This window comes from Citrus clementina, unplaced genomic scaffold (assembly GCF_000493195.1).
Source record: "Citrus clementina cultivar Clemenules unplaced genomic scaffold, Citrus_clementina_v1.0 scaffold_1, whole genome shotgun sequence".
In the NCBI taxonomy this organism is placed as follows: domain Eukaryota; kingdom Viridiplantae; phylum Streptophyta; class Magnoliopsida; order Sapindales; family Rutaceae; genus Citrus; species Citrus x clementina.
The window spans coordinates 24,653,301-24,667,130 of NW_006263303.1; the positions used below are offsets into that span (position 1 = coordinate 24,653,301).

Below are 13,830 nucleotides of genomic sequence, written 5' to 3' on the forward strand. Positions count from 1 at the left end.
CGGCCTGTAGCTATCAGATTCTTCTAGTTTCCGGGCAATTTAAATGGTTCCAAAGAGAACAAAAGAGCCGGAAACAGTTTGGGTTTAACTGTATTACTAAAATTTTTCTAGTCAACCCAACACCAAAATTCTCATGAACAAATGGATTATACAACTAGCTAGCTATCAGATTCTTTTTAAATTTTAAAATCTAAGTAAATTAAAGATAAGAAGCTGAAAGAAATTAGGAGATAAATAATAAATTAATTAAAGTAGAATAATAATTACAATAATAATATAACTAATCTTGTTAGAATTTAGTTTTGTAATCCAACGAGGCATTTGCAAATCATGAACTGCTGTTCAGTTCTATTCTATACACGTTTGACAGTTAAGGGTAAATGAAAGGATTGAAGGTTGTAGTGCAATCTTATCCAAAGCTTAATTGTTGATGGCTCTCATTCAGTTATCAACTGCATGCAAACCCTCAAAACGGAGTTTTTCTGTCAAAGCTTATACGTTTTCTAAATTTAGATAGTTGCAGTGTTTGTTAGATAACACCTTTGCCTATATAAGCATCAACTTGAGCACGAACTGAGCAGACAACACAACCATGAACCGCAATTACTTGTAAAATCCAAGCTTTACTGCTTTTCTCTCGTCGTTTGTAGAAATTTTTGAATTCGAACGAAAAATTGTTTTAAGTGATGGCTTCTTCTCGGACAGAATTTGTTCTTGTAGCCGGTTTGGCTATGCTGTGTTCATGCTTAGCAATCAAGGTTGAATATGATGCAAATGCCCTTATCATTGATGGGCAGCGTAAAGTCATCATCTCTGGCTCAATCCATTATCCCCGCAGCACCCCTGAGGTATCTCAAATTAAGATATCCTATTAGAGCACGGTTAAACAAAACTTGTGCATGTGCTGACTTCATTCGTAAATGTGATATACAGATGTGGCCTGATCTGATTCAGAAGGCAAAGGATGGAGGGCTTGATGCTATTGAAACGTATATCTTCTGGAATGTCCACGAGCCTCGGCGTCGCGAGGTTTGAAGCAAAATGTTCCTCTAATGCTAGTACCTTTAAGCTCAAGAAATTAAAATGCCTAGCTTAATGATGTTTGTTGTGTTACTTGTTTTGCAATGGATTAGTATGACTTTTCTGGAAATCTGGACTTCGTCAAGTTCTTCAAGCTAGTTCAAGATGCTGGACTATATGCCATTCTTCGAATTGGCCCATACGTCTGTGCTGAATGGAATTATGGGTATGTTTCTGTTTTAATTTATATATCATATATCTAGAAGAGATTTACAACATCGCTAAGTTCCGACACATGTATGCTTCTTTTCTATCAGAGGATTCCCCATGTGGCTGCACAATACTCCTGGGATCCAACTAAGAACAGACAACGACATTTTCAAGGTTAAATTTCATTTTTCCTGAATGGCTGAAACTTGTTAACGTTCTATTTTATGCATGGCATTTCTAAATCCTACTTCTCCATACAGAATGAAATGCAAGTATTTACCACCAAGATTGTCAACATGTGCAAAGAAGCAAACCTATTTGCCTCACAGGGAGGTCCAATTATTTTGGCCCAGGTTTGTACACAGCCTTAAAATGTGTTAATGCTACAATTGATGTTGTTCCTGGTATTAGTCTCATTAAGAGTTTGGAGGTTTTGGGTTCTGAACATTACAGATTGAGAATGAATATGGAAATATCATGGAAAAGTATGGAGATGCAGGGAAGCAATACATTAAATGGTGTGCAAATATGGCCGTGGCCCAAAATATTAGCGAACCATGGATTATGTGCCAGCAAAGCGACGCTCCGGAGCCTATGGTTCTTTATTTCTGCGCCCAATTCAATCTAATTCTTACTATTTTAATTAATTATGGGGTTACCAAACTCAAAAGTTTCTATAATCTAATTTACAGATCAACACATGCAATGGGTTCTATTGTGATCAATTCAAGCCAAACAATCCCAAGAGCCCCAAAATGTGGACCGAAAACTGGACAGGATGGTGTGTTTAATTCTTGTCTTATTAATGAGCAGCTCTTTCGACTTTCATCATCTTCCCCCATGTCATAAATATCAAAGTTATTTGCTTCCAGGTTCAAGCTTTGGGGTGGTAGAGATCCACAGAGAACTGCCGAGGATCTGGCCTTTTCAGTTGCACGCTTTTTCCAAAATGGAGGAGTGTTGAACAATTATTACATGGTTGGTCTAAGCTAAGATTCAACTCTTCTGAGAATTTCCATCCAATGGGTGTATTTTCTTCAATATTATGAAAATCTTTGTTTCTTTTCCTGAAATCAGTATCATGGAGGAACAAACTTTGGCCGTACAGCAGGAGGACCATATATTGCAACATCATATGATTACAATGCACCACTTGATGAATACGGTAATCAAGATCAATCATATATGATATATTAGACTTTCTGATCATTTATATTGATTATTATTTGGGAACTTTATGAACTAAAATTGTGAGTTTCAGGTAACTTGAACCAGCCCAAGTGGGGACATCTCAAGCAACTCCATGCTTCTATTAAACAGGCAGAAAAGTTTCTCACAAATGGCACAGTAGAAACCAAGAGTGTTATGAATTTTGTTGATGTAAGTGGCATTAATATCATACAAAAATTCATTAGCTAAAATAGTATATTGATGTGATTTCATTGTGTTGATCAGCTCACAAAATTCACCCTTAATGCTACGGGGGAAAGATTCTGCATGTTAAGCAACAGTGACAATACAGGTGATTACACCGCTGACCTGGGAGAGGATGGGAAGTTCTTTGTGCCTGCTTGGTCTGTCACTTTCCTTCAAAATTGTAGCAAGGAGGTTTACAACACAGCAAAGGTAACGGTGAATAGATCAAGCAATAAAATCTTTCTATATTCCCTCTTAAAGACTTGAAACAGAAAATGCTCATTCATGTTGAATTACTTTTATCCACAGATTAACACTCAGACCTCTGTAATGGTGACGAAACATAGTGAAGAGGATGCATATGGGAATGAAGTTAAACCAGCTAAACTCTCCTGGATGTGGGCACCAGAACCTATTCAAGACACCCTCAAAGGGAATGGTAGATTTGAAGCAGCACAGCTTCTTGACCAGAAGGAGGCATCTGGTGATGTTAGTGACTACTTATGGTATATGACCAGGTAAATTTCCTCAAAATTTCCTGGACTTCAATGCACCAGAAACCAATAGGAAGAAATAATATTGCTGTGTTCTTACAGTGTGGACACTAGAAACATTTCTTTGAAGAATATGACTCTGCGTGTGAGCACAAATGGCCATGGACTTCATGCATATGTTAACGGCAAACTCATAGGTAGTACGATTTTGATGCATTTGATTTCTGTACAAAGATGTTCCTTTTTTCGGTCATTGTTACTGACTCTGTCCTGATAACAGGCTCACAATTCTCCAGGCAAGCTAAGGGGCAACAAATGGTCACTGGAGATGATTACAGTTTTGGGTTCGACAAAGCTGTTTCTCTGAAAAAAGGCCTCAATGTCATAAGTTTACTCAGTGTCACAGTGGGATTGGCGGTATGTTTTTTTCTGTAGAATTTACTGCAAAACTAATAATCGGTCTCATTAATGGTAGAATGAATGGTGCAGAACTATGGTGCATTTTATGACTTGAAACCTACTGGCTTAATTAATGGCGGCGTTCTGTTGAACGGAAAAGGAAATAATAGTATCAATGCAACAACATACCAATGGTCTTATAAGGTACTTACTACTGAAACATACCAAAGATTTTACCATCCAATCATCAATAATACTTGGAATATGTACCTGATTGTCATTGCCGGTGAAGGTGGGGTTGAACGGTGAGGCCCAACAATTCCATGATCCAAATTCACGCAATGCCAACTGGAACTCCACAAAGGTCCCCAAAAATAGACCAATGACATGGTACAAGGTATTATAAAAAACAATTCCCTCAACACTTTTTCATTCAATAATTTCTACATCTTGTAAGAATGAATTCTGACGTAGGTGTAACTGGGTGTTTACTGTTTACAGACCAGCTTCAAGACTCCTTCAGGTGAAGAGCCAGTGGTGTTAGGTTTGCTAGGCATGGGGAAGGGGCATGCCTGGATGAATGGGAAGAGCATTGGGCGTTACTGGCCTACACAAATAGCTGAGACCACCGGATGTGATGCTCACTGTAACTACAAGGGATCGTATAATGATGGCAAGTGCAGGACTAATTGCGGCAATCCTTCTCAAAGATGGTAAAACACTCGAGCTTTTGTCAAACAAATTTGGAATCAAGCCCAGAAATGTAACTTTTTAAAACCGTGTTTCAAATCAGGTACCATGTGCCCAGATCATTCCTGAACAACAACACCGATAACACATTGATTTTGTTCGAGGAAGTAGGCGGGGCTCCCTGGAACGTGACACTCCAGGTTGTCACAGTTGGTACTGTTTGCGCAAATGCTTACGAAGGAAACAATCTCGAACTCTACTGCCAAGGTGACAGAAGAATCTCCGAAATCCAATTTGCTAGCTTCGGTGATCCACAGGGAACATGCGGCTCCTTCAGTTTAGGCAATTATCAGGCAACTCAGAGCGTTGCTGTCGTGGAAAAGGTAATCAAAACAGAACATCAAACATTATTTTCGCTTGAAACAAATTAATCTATGACGCAATTGTTGTTGGAAGTTAATTCTATCTATCTTGCAGCTATGTGCTGGGAGGCCGAGTTGTTTGATTGACGTGTCGCAGTCGACATTTGGAATTAGCAGCTGGGGCAACGTTACATCGAGGCTAGCTGTTCAAGCTGTTTGTAAATGAAGGAATGGGACTTCAAATCTAAAATGTTGTTGATCAAAGAGAGGATAATATAAAGATGTAATCAAATTATTTAATTTATTTGTATTATTTTCAGATAAATAAATAAGAACGGTTCCTTTAATTAAAAATAAAAAAATAAAAATTGCCCTTTTCATATCATTTTCAGAGTTTCTTATATCCCTGTTTATCAAACGCAATGTATACTATATTCCTAGCACATTTTCATTGGAGGTGACAAAAAGCAAAAATTCATTCCTCGCGACAAACCACACTAAATTATTAAGCACTATATTGCAAACATCAAGTCACATCACGAGTTTCAACATTACCCAAAAATTTCTTCCTACAGACAAAAGCAGGTGGCATCTCAAAAGTTTAGTTAAAATACAAACATTCGTCGAATTTGCAAGTCGAACACTTTAAACTATACAAAAACAACCCTTTACTCCGTAATCTATCAAGTTTTTTTGTTAATTTAAAAAATAAATAAATAAATAAACAAATAAACAACCTCAAAAGGTCCACAGACCAGGTGACTGATAGAATGCCCCATCGACGCCCACATCATCTACTCCGTAACCGCTACTCGAACCTGAAGCGGAAACGACAGCCGCCTCATTAGATCCTAAATCCTCCACCGATTGGGCCGGAGCCCTTCGGGCATGCCGAAACGCAAATTCCTGAATCTGGACTGGCGTCATTTCATCCGCCAACGGAATCTCCGGGGGGTTATCGGGGAAATTGAGCGTCGCGGAGGATCCACGTAAGCAAACAACAGCCGCATCGTACGCTCTAGCAGCTTCGTCCGCCGTCTTGTAAGAACCCAACCAAATTCTGCCTCTGCTGTTAGGTTGCCGAACTTCCGCCACCCATTTGCCCCACTTCCGCATCCTCACTCCCTTGTATCTCCCGTTATTGCCTTCTCTTCCGCCGCTCGGCCTCACCATAATTGGAAATTATTTCCTTTAATGCAAAACAAGCACCGGCTTTCGGCTTTAAAATAAACCGATTTTGTCAGCGGAAGTGGAGATGGAGAATTAAGAGACGGAAGCAGAATGAATGAATCCCGTGGGCATTGTGGAAGAGTGACACGTAACCCCGCAGCTTTTTTTTTTAACTTTTGCTAGGTCGGGGCCTACGTGGAGCTTATTGGTGGATTGGGTGTGGACCATTGGATCAGGGATCGGGATCCGACACGTGCATAAGAGATGCAATGATGTGAACACGTGGGGGAGTATTTTCTGCGTTAAGTGTGGGCTACTGGGCTTTGCACCAAATTTTTGACGGACGGTCTTCGAGTTTCTGAGTAATCAAACAAATTAAGCTTTCTAATCATCTACGACTACGAGGGTTATCAGTTATTAATGAAAAGTACATATAATGCACTTCAATCTCCGGTGAATAAGCTTGCATTTTGAGATTGTCCTGCCACTACTTTTTTGTGTGAAAGTGGCAAGTTTGTGTATCGCCGCCACACAGATAACTCTAGATAGTCATTTTTCTTAATAAAGGCACACACCCTATCCCTGTGTAGGCTGTGTTATATTCCAATTTTTTGTACACTAATTAAAATTCTCAAGGATTTTGTTGGAAATATGCGTCAAGCCAAATAAGTCCTAGACGGCTCATGACAATTTACACAAATTAGAATGTACCCATTTGTTAGATTCAATGTGCTGTCCGTTCACGTATAAAATTTGAATAAGCCTGGCTTGTGTGGGGAATATTTGAAAAAGCTTAAATATTATTTTTTGAACGCTTTGCTTTAGTTAAATCTTTTAGGTTAAATCGTAACTTACATTGTTTTAGTCTCGTATGTCTAATTAATAATCGAAATCTTTTCTTGTACGTGGACTCTGGAAACTGTTGCTCGAGCTTGCCGTGGAGATAAATACCAACCGTTACAACAAAGAAACCTCATCGTTTACAGTCGTTTATAATTTCGTTATACAATAAATTATTGTCTAGTATATCTTTTGAAAAATAAATGAAATTGAAACTTAAAACATTGCAAAGTTAAGCGATGTGGTTTCATACCCTATTGAGACCACGTCGTTTCATGCACAAAACAAAGCAACCCTTATCACCTTTCCTTTCTTTCTTCATTTTTTCTCCCTTTTCTTTTTACGTGTCTAACATGCACATTCACAAATCGAGACCCAGACCTTCACTCTCGCCATCATCTCTCCTTGCCACAGACTCACCACTAAACCCTCTCCGACCGAACGATACCCAAATCGCTGCGGTGAAAGAAGACCCAACCCTTTAGCTGCTTGAAACTAAAACCCTAGCCTGTGGCAGCAACAATAGCAGCACTAGAAAATCAGAATTGAGAAATTGAATGCAGTACCGCCACCAACGATCCCTCAAAATTAGTCACAAGCTCATTTGAGAATTCACATTACATTCGCGATGATCATATCGGTAAAATCTGTCTCACAACTTCAATCTCGCTTAAGATTTTTTTTTTATTAGATATATGAATTAGTGCATTTGTTTGATCACGGAACATAATTATGGTTTGACGTATGTGAAAAAGTATGGATCCAATTTTGTTTTCCTTATCTGACATGGAAATATTCACCACAGTTTCAGTTTTGCTTCAGTCCTTTCTGATCAAATCGTGCTATTACTTTGAATTAGCTTAATTATGTTAGATTCACGCATGAATGGGCTGGTTATGCTTGAATTCATCCATCCTTGCATGCTTAGCATTCTGCATTGATCTAAATTGATCAATCTGAAATTGTGAATAATAGGCGGTCACGTATTCATTTATTGCATGCCACTGCACTTTCTTTTGGTTTTTACTAAATTAAAGCTAAATCCTTGACCTAAAAGAAGACATGAGCCAGAACTAAACTGGTTCAGAGTCTTGAATTTGCAAGAACCAGGTCAATTTAGAAAGAAATAATAAATGAGATGAAAATACAAAATCATGCTCAACAGTTGTTGATAAAGTGCTAAAGGAAGTAGGACTTGCAGTTTTAATTCATAGATTGAATTTTTCAGTTTAATCTTGCATTGCAATACTAATTAATCATACATTGCTTGAGTTTCGAGAAACTTCGCAAAATTGCAAGGGAATACAAGATGCAAGAAGCAACACAAAATGTGACAGATAGGAAAATGGGGCAAGCTACAATTACAATGTAACAGCAACAGTTTGAGCAGCTTCAATTGAGGAGGCAAAATCAGATTAGCAAGCAGCCTGACAAGGGAGACAGACTCAGCTTAATAGAGCAAGACGAGGATAAGAATAACATCAAAGTTAGTGAACTTTGACAACCTCGCCCCAGGTTCTATACTTTCTTATTTCATAAGTGCATCATGATATCAATTTATGCATAAATAAGAAACTAATTTGAGAGATCATTTCACAGAATAAACAGTTTATAGATCAGCCTTTGATTGATCAGATCATAATCTAATGATTAATTAAAAGCATGCAAAGCTAATATTCTGATACTGCTATGAAATTTGGTTCAATAGAATTGATTGCATGTGGTCCCAGTTACAGTGGATTCTAGATTCAGATGATGCTTTGCTTTTGATGCCAAATCAACACGTTTTCAAAGCGATTGTCGCTTACGAAAATGACTTAAAACTAATGCTTCTTGAGAGTGAATAGCATTAAGTAATGATACAGGTCACCAATCATTCCATTTAAATAAATTAGCATTTGAATGCAGAACTTCAGATTGAACATTTGTGGCTTTGAAATGATGAAGAAAATTTACCGTACTTTGGATACCAACTTTGCTAGTTATTATATCATTCTAGACTGTCACAGCGTGGGAAAATTCACATCAAAAGAGAGCAACAGCCATGATATTCCTTTTTTACTAAATGGCCACCTTAAAAAAAGAAATATACCATTGCCTACCTATTTGGTGGATGTCTCTTCACTTCTACCTCTTTGTTTCTGGCTGGTAAGGACTGCAAGGTTATTGACCACATGGTTAAAGTTAATTAGATGAGGAGCAAGAGGCAAGCATGCTCACCGATTAAATTGATTGGTCAGTTAGCCACGTGGCAGCATGTTAGCAAAATGGCTCATGAAAATCATTGGCCAATTCGCTTTGGAGATGAAAAAGCCAAGGTAAAACAAGTGCAAGCCAGGCTAAATTTAGGCGTGAGCTAAACCTAATTAGTTAAGACTCTATAAATAACGGGTGAATTTCCATTTTGTATATAGTTCTAAGTTGAATGAACTCAAATGCTCTATAGCTTTACATGATATAACTCCTTGTCCTTTATATTATTTCTATTATTTACATATTATCCATGAAATAATTTAGTGTTTTTCATTTATCGCAAGATAACCAGTGAAAATGGTGATGCAGTAAAACTTCTATAAAATAATATTGTTAGAATTAAGAAAAATATAATTTTTAACGAAATTATTTATTCATCAATAAATGAAAATTTTATGAAAGAATATTTATTAATTTAGAGAGAGATTTATTGTTTTGAGAAGAGTTTTTTTGGTAAATGTACATACTTATCTATAAAATAGCCAAATCATGCTTCCTCAAGTCAGCAACATCTTCTTCAAAATGACTACTTTAGTTGCATATTTCGCAAAGAGTTGAATTCAGATAATTAAAGTTGTAAGGAAAAATCTTTAATGTTATGAATTTTATATTGTATTCGTTATTAATTTTGTATTTGATTAATTAATTATCTATATTTTCATTGGGCCCCAAAAGATTAAATAAAAAAAAATTATCTTATGCATTTAGCAAACTTATTAACTTATTACTCTGGCCTAAGTCGGTATCAGAGGATTTTATTATTTAATCTAAGTTATTCATTTATCAAACATTTATTTATCGAGGTTTTATTCTACTTGGGAATTTTTTTAGATTGTGCAGTTCTTTTATTATTATTTAACTTTGAAAGCTAATTTCTTCATCTTTGATTTGAACTTTTTGTTTCTTACTGCTAACCGTGAAAATGGCGATACTTGTGCTCCAATAAGCATTAACTTATTAAACGAGAACTGCTTTGCAAATCATGCTAAATGTATGATTGTGAGCATTAAGGGTTCAGTTTTTGAAGGGCAAGCTTAATGTCTGGGTATACATCTTAAAAGTGCCGATACCACCTTTTGCAAGCACAAAAAATTGGCCTCCATTTGCCTTTTGGTTTATATTTGCTTGGGATAATTACATGATGCAGGATTTCAATTTGAGAATTCGCATTTTTTCACTATTAAGAGTTGGTTTGATTAAGGTTATTTAAGTGCTTGTGCTTGTAAGTTGGTTTGTTATAATGAAGCTTGTACGTATTTGAGTACTTCATATATAAATAATAATTATATCAATTTGTAATCTAAATTGAAATTTACGAATGCAGCTTCAATTGTGGATAGTGGATGATAAAAGATTTATAAATTTTAATTATAGTGGACTCTTAAAAAAGATAAATAGAAATATAATTATGATTTTTTTTTTAATTTCAATAATTCGTGATAGACTATACCTGTTATAGAAATATGTTGATTTCAACAATTCAATTTTTTGGTCAATTATATCAAGCGCACCATAGTCAAAATTGTTCTACTTTCTTTGAAAAAATTTTATGATGGATGTGTTGATGTAGAAATCTGGTCGAGGTATGTAGCAATCAAATAGCTACCTCAACACTATTGTTGTGATGGGGGAGACGGTTTTGTGTTGTTGCCTTAATATTGACCAAGCACTGGTGACCTTGAGCACCTCTTTCTAGGACATCTGCGCTCACAACAAATAGTTAGTGGACATCGGTGGTTTCTCCAGCGTAAACTCTCTAACGCTTAAGTCAACTTCCTTTTGGGGGGGGGGGGGGGGAACTTATGCCACCCTCTCTGTGGCTTTACTACCGTAGGCTTGAAAATAAAACAAGGTTCAGAAATCCAAGAAATCTATAATTTAGAGAAAAAGAAAAGAGGAATTCGACCTCTGTATCTTACTTATCCCCCATTTTTTTCATTTTCTAAAGGCTTTTATAATCAGCCGAAATTAGTAGCCTCTGGTTGGTGCATAAACATTAGTGGATCAGTTACTCACTGTGAATGGGTCGGTGGCACAAACACTAATGGAGTGACTCCATGATTACTGGTGGGTTGGCCTCGTACCCGGATTCTTCAAGGGAAGATTTTGGTCGCCCTTTGACTAGGTCTTTGAATTGACCTGATTTGTTCTCTCCTTGTGAGCACCCTAGCTAACCACACGTACGCGACTAGCCATCCCCACTCTCGAGGAGACATTCCCCTTTAAGGATCATTCTATATCGAGGAGAGCACATTATACTCAGGTGAATATATGGTAACAACATCTTTACCACCCAAACAGGATGGATGACCAGTAGTATCTATCATAACTTCATAACAAGTATTGTTCTATCATTTTTTCTTGACGCTGGCTACAATAATAGAAATGAGAATTGTCATCCACCCTTTAAAATGATAATTTTTACTTGTCATAATAGGTCATTTTTTTTGTGGTGTGAGAAGTTCTAACTTCTTCTTTACCATGAGAGAGGCTTGATTCAAGATACAAGTGAGGTTACTATTTTAAAATATAGTGAATATAAATGAATTTTAGTACAAAAATATAGGTTGTCATACGTTAAATATGAATACAGTCCAACTTGTTTATCAGTCATGATTAGTGTTGACCAACTAAAGTACTTGACAATCTAGTCGCAGGGAAGTCGCCTTTGTTGGGAGAACCTGTGCCTCCCGGTTCGAGCGGGGACTTCTAGTCTGGGTTGTGGTACGGGCTTAAAGGTGCCTCCCACAGTTGGGCCCCTCCCCAGGATACCTCGTGGATAAGACCAAAAAAAAAAAGTACTTGACAATCTTTTCTATTGATTATTGTCTTAAAATAACCACTAAATTAGAAATATTCAAATCACCTTGTAATTAATTATCTATAAATTGAGCAGTCTTCCTAAAGTTTTGGTCTTAGGTTCGAGCTCTAATAAGTGCTTGAATTATTAATTAAAAAAAATTAAAACTCATCCATTACTTGAATTTGACTAAAGCCGTTTAAGCAATTCTTATAGTTTTACACATTTATCCTTAAACTACATATATGAAGCGCGAGGAGATTAGCATATTGCCTTTTTATTAAAATTAGAGCTCCAGATTTATTAATCAAAGCTTAATATTTCTCTCTTACTTCAAATGACTTGTGTGATATTCTCTAACTTAAAAAAGAGTGTAAAAAATAAAAAATAAAACTTAGAGAAACGTAGAAGCAATATTAGATGTCGTTATAGTGTACCTTCATGAATAACAAGAAAAAAAAAAAATTTCAAGGAGAGAAAAGGATAAATCCACTAGGGAATAATATATAATATTATTATTGGTAGTTTTTGAAAAGTATGATAATAAATTAAGATAGCAAGCCTATTTATATTAGTGGCGATTAAATCATAATTCTTTTCAAATAAGACAAATAATCTTAAATCTTAACTATCTAGAATTATAAATATGACTAAAATAAGCATACTAAAATAAGATAAAATATTATGAAATACTAAAGATAAAATTGACTCCATTCTAGAAATTCTAATTTATTCTACCTTATACTTCCCACATTACTCTTCTTCTCTTCGAGAAAAAACTTGTTCTCGAACTTTGCTGAAAACAAAAGACTATGTGGAGGATGAAACTTGTGAGGGAGTACATTATCTTCCATCACAAACACAAAGCATCTTGCATCAACTTTTCTTAAAACTCAATAATAGCTGTACTCCATCTACTTTTTAAATTTGTTAGTGACACTTTGAGAAGATAAAGACTTCCATGAACAAGCAATGATAAAAATAATATTTATTTTTTTTTTTTTTGCTCAATTCATTTTCCATTTAATTTTGTTTTTTCAGCTTAATCTTCTTCAAGAACTGATTTCTTGTTTTCGATAAAAATACGCATAACCATGTTAATTATCTCGTGGTCTTGAAGAACAATTAGATTAGCTATAACTTCAATTGGTAAAATCATATCAATTAGGGATAATTCCCTCATCATCAATTTGTATTGGTGAAATATCAATTATATTGTCTTTCATAACAATTGAGGCCTCCTCGACTTGAGTTATTGAAGAATTACAACTGTAGTATTCGATTTAACGCTCAAATTAAGATGAAACATTATCTCATCTTGTGCAAGTTTAGATGCATCTTCGATAATTTTCTCCTACTTGTATGTATTTTCTTGTCTAATGTGAAGTTCTAAATATTTCTTGTAATTCTTCCATTTATTTCTCCTATCGACCTTTTTAATTGACATTTTTAGAATGCATTTACGAATGATGTGCGGCAGTCCAGCTATCAAGAAATTTGGTAACACTTTACAGTTGAATTTTGACAGTTCAACGATCATTTTTTTCACTTTTACTCCTATGATTTTTACTTCAGTAAGTACAGTTTAAAAGTTATATTATTTCACCCCAAACGCTTAATGCATTAATTTGAACGTTTAACTGTATCCAATACCTTCTTTGAAACTTCAATAGTTGTATGGCGATGGTGATTGGAAATCGGGTAAGGAATGGGGATCTGGAAGATTTGATGGTGTTAAGTGTGATGGTGGCAGCCGTTTGTCTCGGATCGTCGTGGACTGGACGGAATAGTCTAAAGAAAGAAGTGGTTGGAGGTTTGACTTCGATTTCGGTGAACGGCATTGGCTGTTGTAGGAGATGGTCCAGAAGGATAGAAAGGATGATGAGGAAGAGTCTGGTGGTGGCGGTTGCTGGTAATCTGCAGCGGAGTTTGGCGGCTGGTTTTCGTGGATTGTGGCAGCTTATCGGTGGCGGAAATATGTGGGAAAGGGTTGGCGGCTTCAGGCTGGGTTGTCAATTAATGGAAACGACGACGGAAAGTCGCTCAGGCGGCCGTGGATGATGGCTGACGCAGTAGTTAGGGTTTGGTGTTTCTGGATTTTTTTTTTTAATTTCTTCCGGTTTGTATATGTTTTGTCAAATTGATGGAATTGTTGGATGGGTGACGTGGGCGGAGG

General features: G+C 36.4%; 2 protein-coding genes across 2 annotated transcripts; one reads left to right on the forward strand and one right to left on the reverse strand.

Moving 5' to 3' along the window:
• The first annotated feature begins 686 nt into the window (after positions 1-686).
• LOC18055375 (beta-galactosidase 7) lies at positions 687-4,772 on the forward strand. The gene is made up of 18 exons (XM_024177905.1): positions 687-848; positions 934-1,029; positions 1,134-1,246; positions 1,338-1,404; positions 1,491-1,583; positions 1,684-1,827; positions 1,923-2,011; positions 2,103-2,208; positions 2,308-2,395; positions 2,492-2,610; positions 2,686-2,856; positions 2,956-3,164; positions 3,243-3,337; positions 3,421-3,557; positions 3,630-3,743; positions 3,832-3,936; positions 4,041-4,252; positions 4,333-4,772. Exons 1-18 carry the CDS (start codon positions 687-689, stop codon positions 4,658-4,660), a joined length of 2,448 nt encoding a protein of 815 aa, XP_024033673.1. The 3' UTR covers positions 4,661-4,772.
• A 317-nt stretch (positions 4,773-5,089) lies between these two features.
• On the reverse strand, positions 5,090-5,904 carry LOC18055377 (ethylene-responsive transcription factor ERF016). Its single transcript, XM_024177744.1, has one exon. The coding sequence runs from the start codon at positions 5,762-5,764 to the stop codon at positions 5,330-5,332; it is 435 nt and encodes a 144-aa protein (XP_024033512.1). The 5' UTR covers positions 5,765-5,904; the 3' UTR covers positions 5,090-5,329.
• Positions 5,905-13,830: the final 7,926 nt, after the last annotated feature.